Here is a 21,673-nt window from a genome sequence, read left to right on the forward strand (position 1 = left end):
TTTTGTTTCATGCACATAACCCAGGTTTTTTTCGGGGGGGGGGTTGCGTATACAGAGCTATCCATTACCTGTCGACTGCCAAAATAAAGATATGCATTAGAAGAATGTGTTGCATGCTTGGGACAAGATTGCCCTTTGCGAGGGTACTCTGTTTGTACACTTTAATTTGAGACGTATCCAAAAGAATATTTATACTCTTGTTGATTTTCTAAATCTTCTGAACTTTCAAGGTTATTGGTGTGTCTGAGACGTGGCTTAAAGATATCAACACGTTATTGCAGATACCCAATTATTCATTTGTATGTAAAAATAGATGTGGAAAGGGTGTTGGGGGAGTAGCAATGTATATCCAAAACATATTTGTGTTTTTTCAATGTGATGACCGAGTTCTAAATGACACCTTATGTGATTCATTATTTATTGAATTTGATCAAAAAATAGGGGAAAAAACATTGTAATTTGAGTGATTTACAAACCACCAAATGTTAATTATGATCATTTTATAAATGCCTTCAATATATTGCTGAATGATCTGTTCACAGAAAATATATCCTTGTTGATTAATGGGTGATTTCAACATAGACCTCCTTCAAAATAATGGAAATAACTCGACTCATTACTTTAACAATTCATTCCCCTCAGTAACTTTTGTTGACTCTTTTCTTGAAACAATTTTGAAATAAGCTTAATTTGTTGATTCAACAATTAAAACAAAATTACTGGAAAGAAGTTCTTCTAGTATATTTCAAATATTACAGGAACCTGGTCTACAATCAATTCATTAATGAATCAAAAGAAACTCGAAGATTCAAATATCATGATGAATTGTAATGAAAAAAGGCAATAAATACTGAAAAAAAAATTCTCGTGCTTTTAATGAGTTCTTCACTGAAATAGTTTCGACACTACATAGCTTATTTTCACTCTTATTTGAATGACCCTTACTTGAATTCTCTATATTTTTACACCACAACTGAAGTAGAAGTCTATGATATTGTTTGTTCATTCAAAAATAGTAAGGCCCCTGGTTTGAATGAGCTGAGTCCGAAAGTAATTAAATCAGTTGTTGTGCACATTAGTGAGCCATTATTATTGTTGTTTTTTTTTGTATACAATGTCGAGGCTCGTATAAGGGATAACACACATAGCGTGTAACAAGGGGAGCAGGAGACAAGAGGGGCTGAAAAGGGAATTGTGTCATATTTTCAATTTATCTTTAAACAAATGGCATTGTCCCTTGCCAATTTAAACTCGCTCAGGTTACACCAGCTTTCAAAAGTGTGAAAAAAGAGAACTGACAAATTAAAGGCCCATATCAGTTCTTCCAATCTTTTCCAAACTCCTGGCGAGAATTGCTTTCACATGGTTCTTCAACTTCCTTTGCAAACTTAATATTATTTCGCAGTAAAAGTATGGATTCTGGAAAGGTTACTCATCATCTTTGGCATTGTTTGATCTTACCAATAGAATAATCGATGGATTTGAAAATAATTTTCATGCCATAAGTGCTTTTGTTGACTTATCTAAAGCTTCTGATGCTATTATTAATCAAATATTGTTCTCCAAGTTATGCTATTATGGAATCAGGGGTGTTGCACATGACTGCTTTTCTCACTACCTTAGCAATCGTTCTCAATGCACTAGCTATAAATCCTCTGTCAGAGTTTAAGTGAGTTACCTGTGGTGTTCTCCAAGGTTCTTTACTTGGTTCATTATTGTTCATGTTATATGTTAACGACATTTATAAATCTACTGAATTGCTTTATTTTCTCTTTCAGTATATGCTGACGACACAAATATTTTGTTTTGTGATTAAAAAAAAAATTTGATTCCTTATTTAATGTTGTAAATTAATACCTCTAAATAAAAGTATGTGATTGGTTTAAAGCTAATAGGTTGTCTGTTGACTCAAACAAATGTAATTACAATATATTGTTTTTGGTAAAAAATTAAAATGTACTGATTTGACTCGTGCGAATGTCCGTATTAATTCCCATTCAATTTTGAGAGTTGAAGAGACCACGTTTCTTGGGGTATATATTGATTCCAAACATTCTTGGAAATATATATAATCATCAGGAAATTGCAACCAAAGTCACAAAAAATATTGTCTTAATCTATAGATTGAATCATTTGCTCCCAAATACAATACTTAAGGCCCGGTCACACCTTGACGTTTTAGCCAGCGATGGCAACGTATTAAAATGTATCTAAAACGCTGGCTTACGTTGAACTTTTGATGTTTTTTTTAAAGATTCGGACGTATTCATCGCGACTTGGTCTTATGTATAACGCAATGGTAACGGACACAGAACGTTTCGTTGTGTTGTAGATAACTTATACCAACGAATGCTGAACCTGTTGTCGGCCTACACAACCGATGCCCAACGATAGTCTAACTTAGGCATAGCGCGTTGCACGCATCGCCGACGATGTCGTGACGTAGCCTATTAAAAGGCTGACGCACAACGATTCGAATCATAACTGCCGTAGAAATGGAAGTGTCAACATCACGGTCACACCTTGGCGATCTTGCCAGCGTATGCCGACCTAAGAAAAATGTGTCTAAAACGTTGGGGCTCGTCAAATACGGTATGAGTAAGTTTGGTATACGTGAGTACAATGCTAAAGTACACTATCATACGTCGTAGTAAGTAGAGTACGTCAAGAAATTTTAAACATGTTCAAAATTTTACGACGTACTAGGCGTATGACACACGTTCCACATGCGATGGCGATAGGTTGTACACACGATATGTGGATGCTTACACACGTCCACAAAGGCTACTTATAAGCTACTCATAAGTCGAAACACGCCGCGGTAATGTCTTTTTTACGCGAAACTTATTTCTAACTTATGTTTGACGTGCTTTGAACCAATTCTTTACGTAGTCCCAACACACATCGACGTATGTAGACGTATTCCAACGACGTCTTCTGGTCGACAAAAAAATAAATGAACGTGTTTCTAGGTTACAACTGCCATATAAAGACGTGTTCCCAGCGGTTTTGGGAATTGGTATATAAAAATGCTGCTCATAAAAGGGGAACCCAACAGTGTTTTCGAGTCCTTTTTGAGTCGATGTCCATGTCAGCAGTATCAGTATTAGTATTAGTATTAGTATTAGTAGTAGTTTATTCATGTTGGCAGTAGTGGGGGAGGGTGTGGGTTATGATGGATCGTCCTTGCGTTTAATGATTTAAATGATAAACTCAACGATTTAAATGGCTCCATCTCCACTATTGAAAGTAGACGCTTGCGCTCAACAATTGGATTTTTTTTACACTCAACGACTTTTAAACGGTACCACTCAGCTATTTTCATTGTTTACAATGAACGATTTAAATTGCTGTCACTCGCCTTTGTTTTTTGACGCTGGGGTTTGGAAATTTGAAGCGTTTCTTCTGAACGTGTTAAAACGCTCAAACTCGACTATTTTAAATAGACGCTGCCGATGGACAATTGGAATCATAGCCAAGATAGACATCGAAGTGTGAACATCCTCGTCATGCCGAAGAAAAGTTTGAAGAATGCTGCAAATAAGTGTCCTGGCCATGGCCGTGGACGCTGACGCAAGGACGATCTATTATACCGACGTCTTTCAGCCTATGAGTAACTTAAAAGTAACGTCTGTCAATGTGTGGCAACGATCGCGTAACGTGCCAACAACACGTTAATCATAGGTTAGAAATAAGTTTCGGGTACGCTAAACATTACCTCGGCGTGTCTCAACTTATGATTAACTTACAAGTAGCATATGTTGACGTCTGTCAACGATCGCAGACCGTGCATACAACTTGTGGCCAGCGTAGCGGAACGTGCGAGTCATACGCCGGCATACGTCGTGAAATTTCAAGCATGAAAAAATTTGAGGACAACCAAAAAGTACAACGTTTAAAGCCAGCGTACAACGACGTATGGCAGTGTTTTTCAGCGTGCTCTCAATGTTATCAAAACTTACCCATAACGTATTCAACGTGTGCCAGCGTTTTAGAAAAAAAAATTCAAAAATCGGCATACGTTGGCTAAAACGTCAAGGTGTGACCGGGCCTTAAGATTACTTTCGTGTTCACTTGGATTTCCATATCTGTCAAACTGTAACTTGGTCTGGGGAAATACATTTCCATCACATCTAAATAAATTGGTAATATTTCATGAAAAATCTATTCGAATCATATCCAGCAAACCCCCAATAACTAGTACAAACCAATTATTTAATCATTTAAATCTTCTGAAATTGTGTGCTCACGTCACATCAGCAAAGTATTTTCACGTATAAATGCATTTTAGATTACTTCCTTCTAAATTTGCTGATCTTTTGGAATTTAATGATAAAATTCACAAGTATGAGACCAGATTCACCACTGATATACATTTTCCAAAACACAGAACCCTTGCTTTTCAGCATAATATTCGTTTCTCTGGTCCCAAACTATGGAATGAATTGCCAAATAGTATTTAAAAATCTGTCTGAATAATTTCTCATTCAAACTTAAGCAATATTTTCTCTCACGATATTGTACGTCGGTTATTTAAGATATGTATTGAATAGTTGTCTATTGAATTTTCACACTGGTGCTTCCAATTGATTTATTGATCTACTGATCAACTCATTCATCCTGTGAAATTGTTTGCCCATTAATTTTTTTTCTCATTTATGCCATGGTTTATTTCTACATTTGATATAATTATATGTGATCAAACTTGGTATGATTTCATAGTTTGTTTTTTCCAATTTTTTATCTATGTGTGAAGGCGTTCCTACTACAAGCTTGCTTTTTGGGATTCAGCCTCCTTCAGCTATTTAAATGTCTACACACACACACACACACACACACACACACACACACACACACACACACACACACACACACACACACACACACACACACACACACACACACACACACACACACACACACTGGCCTGCAAAAGTATTCACCCCCAACCAATAATGCCACATTTAAATGAATTAATGATCTTTTTTTTATTTTATTCATAACTGAAGAAATCAAACTAAATACTGTTCTACTTCAAGAAGGTTATATGTCAGGAATACCAACAAAAACATGTACAAATCAAAATTCACTGGTTGCAAAAGTATTCTGCCCCTTAAGGCCCTGTCACACCTTGACGATTTAGCCAACATATGCCTGACGTATGCAAAATTGGGCTAAAACGCCAGCACACATCGAATACGTTATGAGTAAGTTTGTATACGTTAAGAGCACACTGAAAAACACTGGCTTTCATCGTTGTACTTTGCGGTTGTCCTCAAATTTTAGCATGCTTGAAATTTTACGACGTATGACTGACACGTTCCGCTCCGCTGGCCAGAAGTTGTCGGCACGTTAGGCGATCATTGACACACGTCGACACACATTACTTGTAATTTACTCATAAGTCGAAACGCGTCGAGGTAATGATTATCGTACCCGAAACTTATTTATAACCTATGAGTAACATGTTGTAGGCACGTTACACGAGCGTTGCTCACATGTCGAGGCACGTTATGCGATCGTTGACCCACATCGAGGCACGTTACTTGTAAGTTACTCATAAGTCAAAACACGTCGAGGTAATGATTATCGTACCCGAAACTTATTTATAACCTATGAGTAACATGTTGTAGGCACGTTACACGAGCGTTGCACACATGTCGAGGAAGTTATGCGATCGTTGACACACGTCGAGGCACGTTACTTGTAAGTTACTCATAAGTCGAAACATGTCGAGGTAATGCTTAGCGTACCCAAAACTTATTTCTAACCTATGAGTAACGTGCTTTGAACCTGTGTAACGTACCTCCAACGCATATTGACGTATGTAGACGTATTTGATTGACGTCTTCCGGACGACCACATAACTTGCTGAACGTGTTTCTAATTTACAGCTACCGTATAATAGCGTATTTGCAGCATTAAAAAAAAACAATAACTTCCGATATTTTGTCACCTGCTGTTACGTCACGTCCAATTGCCTCTTCAGTTTGCTCATGTCTTATTCTTAGTTCCTCCTCTGTGAATATTTTCTGTTTGAGGATATTGTCACGTCGACGTCAAAACTTAAAAGCAAATGTCCGAATATATTTTAAAATTCGTGATAGACTTAAAAAAAAACAAAAAAAAAAACACAACAACAACCTCAGATATTTCGTCACGTTCCTTCACGGAGCCAAGGAGAAAAAAAGAATGTGCCTTGACGGAGAAAATAAGTTTCGGGTATGCTAAACATTACCTCGACGTGTTTCGACTTATGAGTAACTTACAAGGAACTTGTGTCGACGTGTGTCAACGATCGCATATCGTGCCTACAACTTATTCCCAGCATAGCGGAACCTGTGAGCCATCATAAAATACCAATACGATAAATATGGCGAGTACGTCTTAAAATTTTCAGCAGCTTGAAATTTCACGACGTACTAAATGTACCACGAAATATGACAGAGTACTTCATCGTTTTTCAGCGTGCTCTTAGCGTATACACAACTTACCCATACCATATTCGATGTGTGCCAGCGTTTTAGACACATTTTTCATCGGTTGGCATACGCTGCCTAAATCGTCAAGGTGTGACCGATGTTGACGCTTCCAATTCTCAGGCGGTTATGATTTAAATCGGCGTGTGGAAGGTTTTTAACAGGCTACGCCACGAGTTCGTCGGCAATACGTGCAGCGCGCTATGCCTAAGTTGAACTATCGTTGGGCATAGGTTGTGAACGCCGACAACAGGCTAAGCATTCGTTGGTACAAGTTATCTATAAGATAACGAAACGTTCTGTGCCCGTTACAAATATGTTATTCATACGACCAACACGTTATGAATACGACCAAAACTTTTTTAAAAAACATCAAAATTTCAGCGTACGCCAACGTTTTACATACATTTTTATACGTTGCCATTGCTGGCTAAATCGTCAAGGTGTGACAGCGCCTTTAGGTCAGTTATTGGTGGAAACACCTTTTGCAGCAATAACTGCAATGAGTATGTTTGGGTAGGTCTCTACCAGCTTTGCACAGTGATAGTGAAATCTTTGCCCATTCTTCATGCGAAAATTGCTTGAGTTCTGCCAAGTTTGATGGGATCATCGATGGACTGCAATCTTGTAGTTGCGACATAAATGTTCAAGTCAGAACTTTGACTGGGCCACTCAAAAACATTTATTTTCCTTTCATTCAGCCACTCCAGTGTGGCTTTAGCTTTGTACTTCAGATCATTAGCCTGCTGAAATGTGAATCTCCTACCTAGTTTCAGATTAATGGCTGGCTCAAGCAGGTTTTCATAAAGGATTCTCCTGTACATTACACTATCCATTGTCAATTATATCCTGACAAGTCTGCAGCCCCTCCTGGTGAAAAGCAGCCCCACAACATGATGCTGCCACCACCATGCTCAACAGTATGGGTGGTGTTGACTGGGTGATGTGTAGTGTGAGGTTTATGCCAGATGTAACACTTTGAACTTAGACCAAAACTTTGAATTTTTGTCTCATTTGACCACAAAACTTTTCTCCACATGCCTGCAGTATTATTAAGATGCTTTTACGCAAACTCCATATGAGCTTTCAGATGTGCCTTTTTCAGTCATGGCTTCTTTCTTGCCACCTGTCCAGAGAGACCTGACTTGTGAAGAGAACAGGATATTGTTGATTGATGAACAATGACTCCCCATTTTTGACACAGAGCCTTGCAGATGTTTCAAAGTCATTATAGGATTTACAGTGACATCCAAAACTAGTTTCCTGCTTGCTTGGCTGCTGAGTTTGGATGGGTGACTTGATCTGGGTGGAGTCTGGGTGGTATGATATGTCTTCTACCTCTTAATGATTAATTTCTCTGTACTCAAAGGGATAATGTGTGACTTTGAAATGTTCTTGTAACCCTCTTCTGAACGTTGCTTCTCCACTTCTTTGGAAAGCTCATTGGTCTTCATGTTTGCATTGTTGGTTGACCAAGTGAGTTGTATCTTTAGATTGGTGGGGGAGCTTAATTTTTAAGTTAAACCACTGGTTACATGCAGCGTTGTCACCCCAAAGGAGACAAGTACTTCATTAAGCTGCAAATGAAGGCCTTGTAGAGGTTGTCAAAAGTTCAGACTGGCCAAGAAAAGACCTTGCATGACTAAGGATTGTCAGTCGATGGCTGGCTTTGGAGGCAATCTTGGTAATGTGGTCTTCCAAAAAAGACCATTGCTAATGGTGAGACTCAAAAGGTTGAGTGACTTAACCTCTTCAAGTCGTTTGTTTGGGAAGTACATTGGAGGGTTTACCAGATGGTCCTTTCAGAGAGACAGGGTGAGTGTGTGGGATTTGTCAGGGTTGAAAGACATATTCCAAGTATTGCACCAGCTCCTGATTCTCTCAAGGTCTGCAGAGAGAAAAGAGGCTGCTGCCCGCCTATCTGAAGGATGAGTAATTATATGGCAGAGGTTGCAATCATCAGCAAAGAGATAGGCCAGATTTTCCAGGAAATCAGAAAGATCATTATTTTAAGGAAATGAGGAACAAGACTGGGGACGAGACGGGCTTAACAATATGCCACCAGGTCTTTAAATAGTTTTCCTCCTTTCCTGAGAATGTACACACACTTGTTCCGGGCTTTGCGGAATGATCTTCGGTTGGATATGCCTTCCAGGAAGAGAAGCCTAGTCGTTGAACCGTCTCACCACAGGATCCTGCCGAGCAAGGGCGAGCGGATAAATTCGATAACTGCAGACAAGATGGCATAACTCTATACATAAGGGAAAGCAAGCTTTTGCAGAAGGATTCTCAAGCAGTATTAAGTTCAGCAGAGGTGAAAATGAAGGGCCAGTCTTGACATTCAAGGGCAGTTTGCAGTCCCTGCCAGTCATCTTGATAGAACTGCCAGACTCTGGTGCTGAGGTGGATTTCTGACAATTGCCAGAGAGACCTTTACTCTCACAAGCACATGATCAGATGAACCTATTGGAGCAGAAGAGGAGCAGGAGAGATTTGTCGGAAAAGTCCAGAAGAAGCTAATCAGTGTCAGTGGATATTGAGTGTAATGGACATTTTCACGATTAATACAGTGACGATCTTTGTGCACCACATATGGGACTATGTATTCCATACAGGGGATTGAGCAGGGATATATTGAGAAGAAAAAAAGAAGGGAAGAGTAACTAAGGTAAGGGGACATCATACTAAAATTCATCCCTCCCCTGTATGTACAGCATGTCTGAACCTCATAGGATTGCAAACACCTTGGCTGATTTCCACCATATTTTCCATACATGCTCAAAGTACCAAGGGTGAAGTCTTAGCATGAAAAGTCATAGCCGCCCCCCCCTCCACTCCTTATTCCTATGCCATTCCCACAACGCCTCACATGAGGGTCGGGAGACAATTTGCAATGTTCACCTGTACATGTGGAATCATGCAAGTGCTTTAACCACTGACCCCCTGCCAGAGGGAGCGGATATTGACACCATATTTTTCTCCTGGAGGGACCGGGTATTACAAGTGGTGTAAAAGGGAAGGTGGGGATGTAACGCGAGCGTTGGGAGAAAAGAGGGGAGATTTAGGGAGGGTGGAGGGATGGGGGGGGGGGGACAAAGGAAATGGTTGATCAAGTGTTCTGACATTTGAAGACATAATTTTTGTACATGACTCCAAACAGTGTTTCCTTTACTAAGAGAACTTGCTCTTGATTTCTCCTGATTGCAGGTACCGCCTTACATTGTAAACAATCGGATCGTGCACTTCATTTTTATTTTCTCAGCGGCATTTGGTCGAGAAGGCTGCATCATCACATTTCTTCCTTTTTGCTACTGGAATGTGGAGCCGCTCGTTGGACGCAGAGTCGTGGCCATGTGGGCGGTGAGATTCAAACTGTCTGAGTTGATTTGTCAACTTGATATCAAAATCATTTGCACAAGTGAAAAATGGCAAAAAAAAAAAACACATGCAGTATCAACAAATGTAAAGAATAATTTAGACTCCTTATATCTTTTGTCTTGTGTACCTCCTTTCAGTCGCTCCCATTGTCAACTGTGCTTTCTCCGATACCTACCCCTGCTGTTTTACTGCTCTTATGGACCCCTTCCTCCACCTCCACACCCTTTCATTTATACTATGCAATCACTCATATGTGATGTCTTTGTCTCCTCACTTTCCTCTGTCATTTAGCTCTTCCAAAAACCATGATTTCTACATTTTAAAACCTACATTAACATCCAGTACATTTTAAGAAAGAATGGAATTGTAATTTACATTCCATCAGAAACTGTTTGCTCTCTATAAGACTTCACTGATATGAATTGGTTTTCATGAATGCAATATTGATATGCTTTTACACTGCATATTCAATAAAATGGTGACGGTCAAAAAAAATACGTTGACTATTGCAAAGTTCTTTGGTTGCGGTTAACTCGTTATTTTGCCTTTCCATGTATATGAACGTGGCCCTCAGTTATTGAGGATGACAGGTTGGTGTTGTTGCTTGTGTATGTGAGGATGTTTACACTTATCAGTGTTCTCACGATATTGTAGTTTTATGTCTGTTTAGTGTTTGTCACAAATTATCGAAAAAAAAATTACCCTCTCACCCACACACATACGATGTAATTCAGGGGTGGGAGAGGACGAGGCTTATAAGGGTTCTACAGCATTCGTAATGGTCATGTTTCGGGTCACTACTTAATTTGTGTACCAGATCACGATTTAGCATTGCTCCTTGTATATAAAGTGTGAAGGCAACTGTGTTTACTATTACTAGTGCAGTGGAAGATTGGGTTTTGTGTGCGTGTGTATATGTATCGTGTAACTTTTTATTTCCACTGAGGCACCTGTTGGTCCATTGCACCAAAGTTTCATTGGTCTTCACGACCATGTAATATACCTGCCTGCCGTGCTGCTTAAGCATTAGCTTACCTTTCACCAAGCCCAAATGTGCCTGGGCCAGGGTGGGGATTATACATTCGTGATTATTATTGCCAAATGACACCACTGTTATTAGTTTATCTGGAATTGAAATTGCAGATATGGTATTGGCCGTCCATCCGTCCATCCTTTCGCCTGTCTGCCCCCATCCGTCTGACTCCTACTTTGACTTCGCCGGCAAAACCGCTGGGCCGATCCGGCTGAAATTTGGCAACAACGTTCCGCTCCTTACTCATAACAGATAGCAAGGCTCGTTCCAGTCACGTGACTTTTAGTCGGTGAAAATGGCCGACTGAGTCAATTTCTTCAAAAATCCTCTTCTCCAGACTAACCAGTCGGAATGCTACCAAATGTGGGTAACAACATTAGGACAGGGTCAGAGATCCTTGCATTGCAGAGATCATGCCGATCGTGTGTCTGGAAGTAGGTCAAAATGGCTGACTTCATAAATGTTTGGAAAAATCATGTAAATTCCTTCAAAAATCTCCCTCTTCAGACCCATCAGTCAGAATGCTACCAAATTTGGTTTACAACATTAGCCAGGGCCCAGATAAGCTACAGGTCCAGTGGTCCTATTTTTATTATTACTTTTGGAAATATTAGTATTAATTGATGTACATTTTGTTACAATGTTATCTTTGTTTTTGTGATTTATTTTGTAATCAGAATAACTTGCCACGAAAGGACCTATTGAGGTGCTACATACACCTTAAGGCCCGGTCACACCTTGACGTTTTAGCCAGCGATGGCAACGTATTAAAATGTATGTAAAACGCTGGCTGACGTTGAACTTTTGATGTTTTTTTTTTTTAAGATTCGGACGTATTCATAACGAGTTGGTCGTATGCATAACATATTAGTAATGGACACAGAACGTTTCGTTGTGTTATAGATAACTTGTACCAACGAATGCTGAACCTGTTGTTGGCCTACACAACCGATGCCCAACGATAGTCTAACTTAGGCATAGCGCATTGCACGCATCGCCGACGATGTCGTGACGTAGCCTATTAAAAGGCTGACGCACAACGATTCGAATCATAACTGCCGTAGAAATGGAAGTGTCAACATCGCGGTCACACCTTGGCGATCTTGCCAGCGTATGCCGACCTAAGAAAAATGTGTCTAAAACGTTGGGGGCACGTCAAATACGGTATGAGTAAGTTTGGTATACGTGAGTAGAACGCTAAAGTACGCTATCATACGTCGTAGTAAGTAGAGTACGTCAAATTTTAAACATGTTCAAAAGTTTACGACTTACTCGGCGTATGACACACGTTCCGCATGCGATGGGGATAGGTTGTACACACGATATGTGGACGCTTACACACGTCCACAAAGGCTACTTATAAGCTACTCAGAAGTCGAAACACGTCGCGGTAATGTCTTTTTTACGCGAAACTTATTTCTAACTTATGTTTGACGTGCTTTGAACCAATTCTTTACGTAGTCCCAACACACATCGACGTATGTAGACGTATTCCAATGACGTCTTCCGGTCGACAAAAAAAATAAATGAACGTGTTTCTAGGTTACAACTGCCATATAAAGACGTGTTCCCAGCGGTTTTGGGAATTGGTATATAAAAATGGTGTTCATAAAAGGGAAACCCAACAGTGTTTTCGAGTCCTTTTTGAGTCTATGTCCATGTCAGCAGTAACAGTATCAGTATTAGTATTAGTATTAGTATTCGTATTAGTAGTAGTTTGTTCATGTTGGCAGTAGTAGGTGGGTGTGAGGGGGAGGGTGTGGGTTATGATGGATCGTCCTTGCGTCCGCGTGTCCACGGGTAGGTTCATAGGCTGCCACTCAACGATTTAAATGGCTGCATCTCCACTATTGAAAGTAGACGTTTGCCTCAACAATCGGATTTTTTTTACACTCAACGACTTTTCAACGGTACCACTCAGCTATTTTCATTGTTTACAATGAACGATTTAAATTGCTGTCACTCGCCTTTGTTTTTTGACCCTGAGGTTTTGAAATTTGAAGCGTTTCTTCTGAACGTGTTAAAACGCTCAAACTCGACTATTTTAAATAGACGCTGCCGATGGACAATTGGAATCATAGCCAAGCTAGACATCGAAGTGTGAACATCCTCGTCATGCCGAAGAAAAGTTTGAAGAATGCTGCAAATAAGTGTCCTGGCCGTGGCCGTGGACGCTGACGCAAGGACGATCCATTATACCGACGTCTTTCAGCCTATGAGTAACTTAGAAGTAACGTCTGTCAATGTGTGGCAACGATCGCGTAACGTGCCAACAACACGTTAATCATAGGTTAGAAATAAGTTTCGGGTACGCTAAACATTACCTCGGCGTGTCTCAACTTATGATTAACTTACAAGTAGCATGTGTTGACGTCTGTCAACGATCGCAGACCGTGCATACAACTTGTGGCCAGCGTAGCGGAACGTGTGAGTCATACGCCGGCATACGTCGTGAAATTTCAAGCATGAAAAAATTTGAGGACAACCGAAAAGTACAACGACGTATGGCAGTGTTTTTCAGCGTGCTCTCAATGTTATCAAAACTTACCCATAACGTATTCAACGTGTGCCAGCGTTTTAGAAAAAAAATTCAAAAATCGGCATACGTTGGCTAAAACGTCAAGGTGTGACCGGGCCTTTAGCACGGCATGCATTTAAAACATGGGAATTCCTCCGGGTTGTTTGTAGTTAATGAGCCTAATAAACTGAGATTATGATGATCATGTTGGTGGATCACATTCCACACCAGAAAGCTCCAGTAGAACTCCACAAAAAACATTCCCCCTCCACACCCCCCCCTCTCCAACCACACAAACACACACACACACACACACACACACACCTCATCCATTTATAGTACTAGTCCGATGGACCAAATTTTCATTGGTCTTCACAACCTTGTGGGTCCTCGAACTTTTTGGGTCCTTGTGGACTTTTTTAGGGTCTTAAAGGGTCTTCAAAGTTCAAAGGGGTCTCAGCAGTCTAAAGGGTCAAAAGGTACATCCAGTCGTGTGTAATTAATGAATAGTTGTATGTACGTAATTAAGGCAAAATGCCCGCGCGCACACACACACACACACACACACACACACACACACACACACACACACACACACACACACACACACACACACACACACACACACACACACACACACACACACACACACACACACACACACACACACACACACACACACACACACACACACACACACACACACACACACACACACACACACACACACACACACACATACACACACACACACACACACACACACATATACACACACACACACACACACACACACACACACACACACACACACACACACACACACCATATCCATTTCTCATACATATTTGAGCTTTTGTCATCAAGCATCTATATTATTTTTGCTTTAAAAATGTTTTTCTCTGCAACCACTTGTCCGATCGATGCGACACTTTAAACATCGGAGGGACTCCCCATGGAAAATATTTTATTGCTCACTGATGTCATTATGTAGGTCACATGGTATGGCAGCCATATTGGATTAAGGGAAAAAAAATTGGACATTTTCTTCGAAACTGCTCAACGAAAAAAATTGAAACTTGGTATACGTCATCAACTCCCCGTGGGGTGTATAAGGTGATAACGATGACTTCATCAGTGAAGTGGTGTTCCAGCCATAATTGGTTGAATTGAAATCTTCATTAAAAATGGTTTTCCCTGCAGCTGATTGTCCGATTGATGTGAAACTTTAAACATAGGAGGGACTCCCGTCGAGAATATTATATTGCCAACTTTGATGTCATCAGTCACATGGTATGGCAGCCATATTGGATTAAAGGAAAAAATTTAGACATCAATCATTTTCTTCGAAACTGCTCAGCGAAAAAAATTTCAAACTTCGCATAGGTCATCGACTCCTCAGGGGGTATATAGGGTGATAACGATGATGTCATTGGTGAATTGGTATTCCAGCCATAATTGGTGGTTTTGAAATCTTTATTTGAAAAATCTGAAACTTCTTTTATCTCATTGATGACCGGATGTGAGCGAATAATTAAATTTATGATGTTCATAACCCATGCCAAAAAAAATGACATAATAGGGTATATGGGCCATAATAGCAGTAGGTCATAATAGTCGTGTGTTTAGTTAACAATGGTATTTTTGTTCAGAATGAAACCACGAGGTAAGACTATGCGCTCTACGAGTGCCATTCCAGTTAATAAATTTAACTTTTTTTTAACCTGTTGTTTTCGTCAAATTTAGTTTGAGTACAAATGGGATTCAGACGGGGCCTTGCATTTTGAGATGCTTAATAGTTTTTTTTCAAATGTATTTCCATTGATGTGCATTACATGGCTAAGTTACTGCTTTGCACACTCACGAGACAATGAAAACGGAGATGAAGAGATGACGACCAGGTTTCATAGATAGTAATTTATCCGTTGGTTTTTGGAATGAAAAAACTGACATGACGGTTGAAAGTAATCACTGATGATAAAAGACAATGTAAGCAGATGCAAAGGAGCTAAAAAAACAAGTACAGATCCTGGGGCATGCAAGCCATTTTCCAAGGACCAGTTGTTGTGTTTCGTCGACCATCCAACATGAAGGAATTGGCATCGGTCCTGGGTATTACAAATGTCTAACTCAAGTTTGTACCCAACTCTGTGGAGAATGCAGAGCCCCTTCAAAAACTACTGCACAAAGATGTGGGGTGACAGTGGACCATCAAGCACCAACAAGCGTTTCTTTCTAGGAAATAATTGCATCTCCCCCAGTTCTCTGTCACTTCGATCCAAACATATGTCACAACTGATGCTTCAAATTCTTCATTAGGAACTGTGAACTGTACTTTTGCAACACATCCCCAGTTTTTAATGCCCAATCGCATTCGCGTCACGCACACTCTCAGAGACGGAGCAAAAATACTCTACAGGTGAATGTGAAGCATGAGCATGCATCTACACCTGCAAACAGTGACATTTATATTTGTAAGGTAGAAGGTTTACACAACATACAGATCAGTCTTTGCCAACTTTGCTAGCAACCTCTGTTTCAGAGCATAGACTCTTATGCATTCATCAATGGTCTGACTGACTCCATCAATATAACTTTGATCAGTACCTAATGGGCAGTCAAATACAGTAGCAGATATGCTTTGAAGAGCGATAACCACAGACAACAAGATCAGCAAAGCAACTAGTGAGATAGAGGATTACATTGTAGCAGTGATTGCATGAGCAATAGCAAATTTCATAACGCATGAGGAAGTTAAAGGTGATTCAGCGACTGACGGCATACTTAAAAAGGTGTATCAGTACCTCAAAACTGAATGGCCTCACAACATATCTGATGAACTTGTCCCATTTCACAGAGTGCACAATGAGCTATTTTTGATGGCAACTGTATTGCACACAGAACTCAAGGAGTTGTCCCAAAAGTACTGCAACATAGCATTTTGTATCTGGCCCACAAAAGACATTCAGGTGTTGGCAACGGTGTCATTATGCAATTGAGTGGCGAGCCATAGATCACAGCATAGGAGAGTTCATCAGCAATTGTGAAGCCTGTTTGCTGAGTGAGAAATCAGCCAAACTGCCTCCTGCAACTCGACAGCCAACCCCATGGCCACAAGATACCATGGCAGCAGCTTCATGTGTCCATTTTTGAAGAGGTGCAAGTAACCCTGAGCAAAAAACAGTTTTTTGTTGTTGGGAATAACCTTCACATCAATTGGCCTGAAATAGCACCTACTAACTCTGTCACTACTACCTCAGTCATCAACTCTTAGACAAGGTGTTCACAAAGTGGGGTTGCCTGAAACTATCATTATGGATAATGGTTTGTAGTTTGTTTACAATCAGTTGTCTGAGTTACTAGCAAGGCATGGAAAACAAGACCATCCCATGTCATGATTCATCCCACAACCAAATGGTGGCATTGGATGCTTCAACAGAATCATCAAGGGCAGCCTGAGATCTAGCATGTCGAAAGGAGAGATGGTTGAACAACCCATTCATATCATACTCCGCATGTCAGATAAACTCCAGCTCATCAGCTCCCAAGCTCGCATCATCTTTATTGGGACCGAAACAAACGAGCAGATGCTTGGTACCAATGCTTATCTCTTGGACAATAACACCAAGTGGAATGTGAGATCTTCAGTAGACATGTAAACTTAGATGAAAACGATAGCAAGGATTTATTTCCTTTCAGGATGAGTGATTTAGAATGGAACTGTACTGCCATAGCACCGCATCCACATAGACCAGCAACCTGGTACATGTCGATGTCATCCCGGGCGACCTCGTTCCCTCCAAGATTATCACTGTGCTTTAATTGAAGATTAATCTTGAATAAATATAGTTCGGTATATTTATGAATACTGTCAAAATTGAGCAAACTTCTGAAATAAAAAGTGGAATTGGACTTTAGATTTTGGACTCCAATAAGGACTCGGTGTATACTGTATACACATAATATTTCACGAATGTTTATTTTAAGCAAATGTTGAAGTTTGAACGAGAAGGTCACTTGGTGGAGCGCATACCTCTCCCACATAATGCCTGATCCATGAACACATATCAGGCCCAATAAATTTTTGAAATATCATTCTATATATCGGTTTAGCACTATCTCTTAATGGTGAATAATTGCTGACAAAATTATCAGATTCAGATCTGGATTTGGATCTTCACCAAAATTGAATCGAGTCTTTCTTGTCACACGGCCAACATGTCCACCAAGTTTCGTCCGAATCCGTCTGCAACTTTTTGAGATATCCTGCACACAAACAGACAAATGAAATTGCTCGTTGAGCAAGGAATTGCCGGAATAACTTTGTCATATCTCCATGATCTCTGAAAAAACAAAAACCTGGAAATCAATTTGGTTCTTATAAGTCGATAGTGCTACTGTTTAATGAGTTATAGCACTTAGCTTGGTCATGATCATAACTTGGAAGTCAATCGGACTTGAAATGGCATTTTTATCGCAATTTGAAATTTTTGACCCGACCACCCGTGACATTCGACCCCCGACCGCTAAGAAGGGTGTTGGTGTGACACCCCAATGAGACATATGGTTGGATGCAGTATTGGAAGATGCACATTTTGGATTTTGGTTTGAAGTCGATATGACCATTTTAGCGAACGTTATCGCGAAAATAATTTTGGTTTTTCGGTGACCTTGACCTTTGACCTAGATTCACCAACAACAAGTGTCTAAGTTGGACCATGGCCGACGTCTGTACCCAGTTTGATCATGATCGTTGAAACGGTGTGGCTGCTACAGGGTAAACAACACACACAAAGAAACAGATAGACAGACAGACAGACAGACACACAGAATGACACACACAACTGACCAACATAATTGCCGAAATCCGAAGGATTCCGGCAATTAACAAGCAGACAGAAAGGGGTGAAAACATAACCTCCTTCCCCTTTGGTGGCAGAGGTAAAGAGGTAGCATTAACTCTGCAGGAAGGTGTGTGTGGGTGTGGGTGTAAATATACATACATATCATTTATACATATACACACACACACACACACACACACACACACACACACACACACACACACACACACACACACACACACACACACACACACACACACACACACACACACACACACACACACACACACACACACACACACACACACAACTTTGGCATGTCTTCAACTACAATGAGTATCTCGTCCACACTTTTTTTCTTACCAGCCCACACCCCTTCCCCCACCCCACACCCCTTCCCCCACCCCACACCTAACCCACAGAAAAGCAATGCATAATGTCATATTGGAAAGTCAATGGATTTATTGTAGTTCAGACAAGGCTGGTAAGCTTGGGGGTGGAGAATATTAAACCCTGATAGATATTCCGTATTAATGTAAGCTCCCATTATTTACCATAAGCTCTGCTGCAATCTTATATTGATTGCTGAAATTGTAGTACAATGGAGTTTAATTATAATGAACAGATACATCCTGAGCACTGGTTTGTTGCACCAAAATGTTATACTTGCCCCACCACCCCCCCTCCCCCATTTATTTTAACTCATCTAGTTCAACGTTCAGTTCCAATTTGCCCATATTAGTGCTTAATTCACCGGCAGCTTAAATCGAGAATAATAGAGCATTTTCAATGGAAACGGAGATGTGGAACATAGTTTTGCCTTCGTCTAAGGATGGTTCGAGCAAATAAGTTTCAGTGACCAATTTATAAGAGATACAGCATTTGTTTTATAATTCTGTAACCATGGTTGCAATGATGATACATTTTTTTAATGTTATTTTTTTTAATGGGGTGTAGGTGGTCATGTACCTCGGCCAAGTTTTGAAAGACAAGATCCGCTGGCCCCGTCCACCATCTCCCCCTGTGTTACGGCTCGAGACAAGGGTCGAAGCTGAATATGGCATGCCTTCAACGCACGCCATGGCTGCGACTGCCATCCCTTTCGCCTTCCTTCTTACCACCATGGATCGCTACCATGTGAAGCCACTTAGACAGCCAGAGTTTGAGATTAACCATGACAATATAATTGTTTTTCCTAAATACTTAGTGAGGCATTCATAGCTGACACATTTATTTCTGTAATGAAACAAGACTGAACAAAGTAAATCAAGTTTTATGATAATAACATGAAGTACAGTGTGGGAGATTGTGTGACATCACAGTAGTATACATAACCCAGGTCTACTTCTTTAAAATCACATCTTTTAAATGCTGTCCATTACAATTGATGCACTCCCTCCATTCAACCAGTACATTGTCCATGGCTGCTTTCAATGTGTCATTATCGATAGAGGTGATGGCTTCAGTGATCCCCATGTTAAGTTCATCTGCACGTGTGGGATGTCCTGTAAACCTGGCTCATCAAAAATCCCCAGAAGAAGAAATCCATTGGGGTCAAGTCTGAGGATCGGAGTGGCCATAAAACCTTCCCAAACCGAGAGATCGTCTTTTTTTCCCAAACTGGTGCCTTAGAAATTGCATAACAATTCTTGCAGTACAGCATGTTGCTCCATCTTGTTGAAACCATGTTTCTGTGAACACTCTATTTCTATGCTGCAATTCAGAAATAAGAAAGTTCTGCAACATATCCAGGTAGCGTTCAGAGTTTACTGTCACAATCACTTTATTCTCTTCGAAGAAATATGTCCCAATAATGCATCCTGCAGCTATAGCACACCACACCGAGACCTTCACAGGGCGAAGCCTTCTTTGATGTAACTCTGGGATTTTTCTCAGCCCAGAACCTGCAGTTCTGTTTGTTTGCACCACCAGTAAGATCGAAATGGGCTTCATCTGTCATTAACAAACAGTTTATGAAATTGCCACCTTCTTCAAATCTGTCAAGTAACCAACGACAAAAAAATCTGATTCTTTCCAAATTCAGCATTGTCAAGTTTCTGAACAACTTGGATTTTGTATGGCCATCGGTGAAGATCTTTGTGGAGTATACGTCCGAGACTTCTTGGGCGAACAACACTTTCTGCTGAAAGGCATTGGATCGACTTCGGGCAATTGCTGCAGCAACGGCAGCAATCGTCTCTTGTGTCCTCACCGTATGACGTCTCACATGCTTAGATGAATGCATACTTCCATCTTCATAAAATTTTCTGACGAAAGAGAGAATGGTGTTAAGACGCTGGGCATTTCTGCATGGGAATTCCCTCCTGAATGCTCGTTGAGGTGCAATAACAGACCCCGATTTAATATAGAGTTCTACAATTTTAATCCACGTTGGCATGCAATAATTCTCCATCATCCTCATCTGCAGAGCTTGACCCGTAAGGCACAAAAATAAATAATTATTTATACAGATATTTCTTTAAAAAAAAAAATATACGTGACAAATGTATCACATATAAATGCTACAACCTTGTATATGTTTAAGTGACATTGTTTCTTGTCGATGAATCCACAATAAGCCGATCACCGAGACATGTCATCGGATCAGAATTGGAAATTTAAAATATTTTTTTGGGAGGTATTGCAGCAGAATCTATCTGTCCTGAATGATAATATAACTGTCTGATGATATCATGTAACAGTCTGACAATGAATAATGCTTAAGGTCCGTGATCACTTATGAACTCTTAAAAATTGTACGACAACAAAGTGAAAATGTATGAGCACACTTGTCTTACTTTCGCTGAGACACAGAGACTTATTGCTGTTTCAGGATTTGATGATGTACTCAGAGCAAAATTATTGATTGATTTTTTTTCAGTGCAATGTTTTCTTGATGTAATAACAGGTGGAACTTTATACATTCTTGTCTGCGCAGTACCCGTTGGAGTTTGGAGTGATGGTTGCTCTTTTGCTGTGTGTGCTCGTCTCACTGAGTCGTTTGTACACTGGAATGCACAGCGTCCTGGTATTTATATAAACAATTGTGGAATTCTTAAACTCCAAGAACAATTTGGACTTTGGTTTGGATTTAAGCCCAGTTCATTGGCAGCTTCAGTACTCAAAGATTAATGGATGATAATTGATCTGACATTGCATGACGTCATTTTGTATAGAAATAATTTTCTGATTTTTGTGTGTGCTCAGATTAAGGAACTTTTAACTTCCATATATGGCAAATCTTCAGATGAAATATGGGTGCATGCTCAAGGGAACTTGCAATCAGTATTATGATAACGTGTATGAGACAATGATAGATTTTTGTATATGCATGGACAGTATTGTTCTGTGCTGGCGAGAATAAAACAAATGCCCCAAATCTGGCAGGGATTTGGAAATCAGCCAGGATGTCGGTAATAAC

General features: G+C 40.2%; 1 protein-coding gene across 5 annotated transcripts in view; it reads left to right on the plus strand.

Moving 5' to 3' along the window:
• SGPP2 (sphingosine-1-phosphate phosphatase 2) overlaps positions 1 to 21,673 on the plus strand; it is a 44,301-nt gene that overhangs the window by 14,511 nt on the left and 8,117 nt on the right. For 2 of the 5 annotated variants that reach the window (XM_085898760.1, XM_085898762.1), the window contains 3 exons: positions 9,687 to 9,839; positions 19,210 to 19,389; positions 21,191 to 21,280. In XM_085898760.1, the coding sequence (XP_085754886.1) occupies positions 9,687 to 9,839; positions 19,210 to 19,389; positions 21,191 to 21,280 (423 nt within the window). Of the gene's footprint in view, positions 1 to 55; positions 88 to 9,684; positions 9,840 to 19,209; positions 19,390 to 21,190; positions 21,281 to 21,673 lie in introns of all 5 variants that reach the window. The other 3 variants (XM_085898759.1, XM_085898764.1, XM_085898763.1) reach the window with 3 other exon arrangements.

This window comes from Eptatretus burgeri, chromosome 10 (genome assembly GCF_056783735.1).
Source record: "Eptatretus burgeri isolate ZD-2024b chromosome 10, Ebu_testis_v1, whole genome shotgun sequence".
In the NCBI taxonomy this organism is placed as follows: Eukaryota; Metazoa; Chordata; class Myxini; order Myxiniformes; family Myxinidae; genus Eptatretus; species Eptatretus burgeri.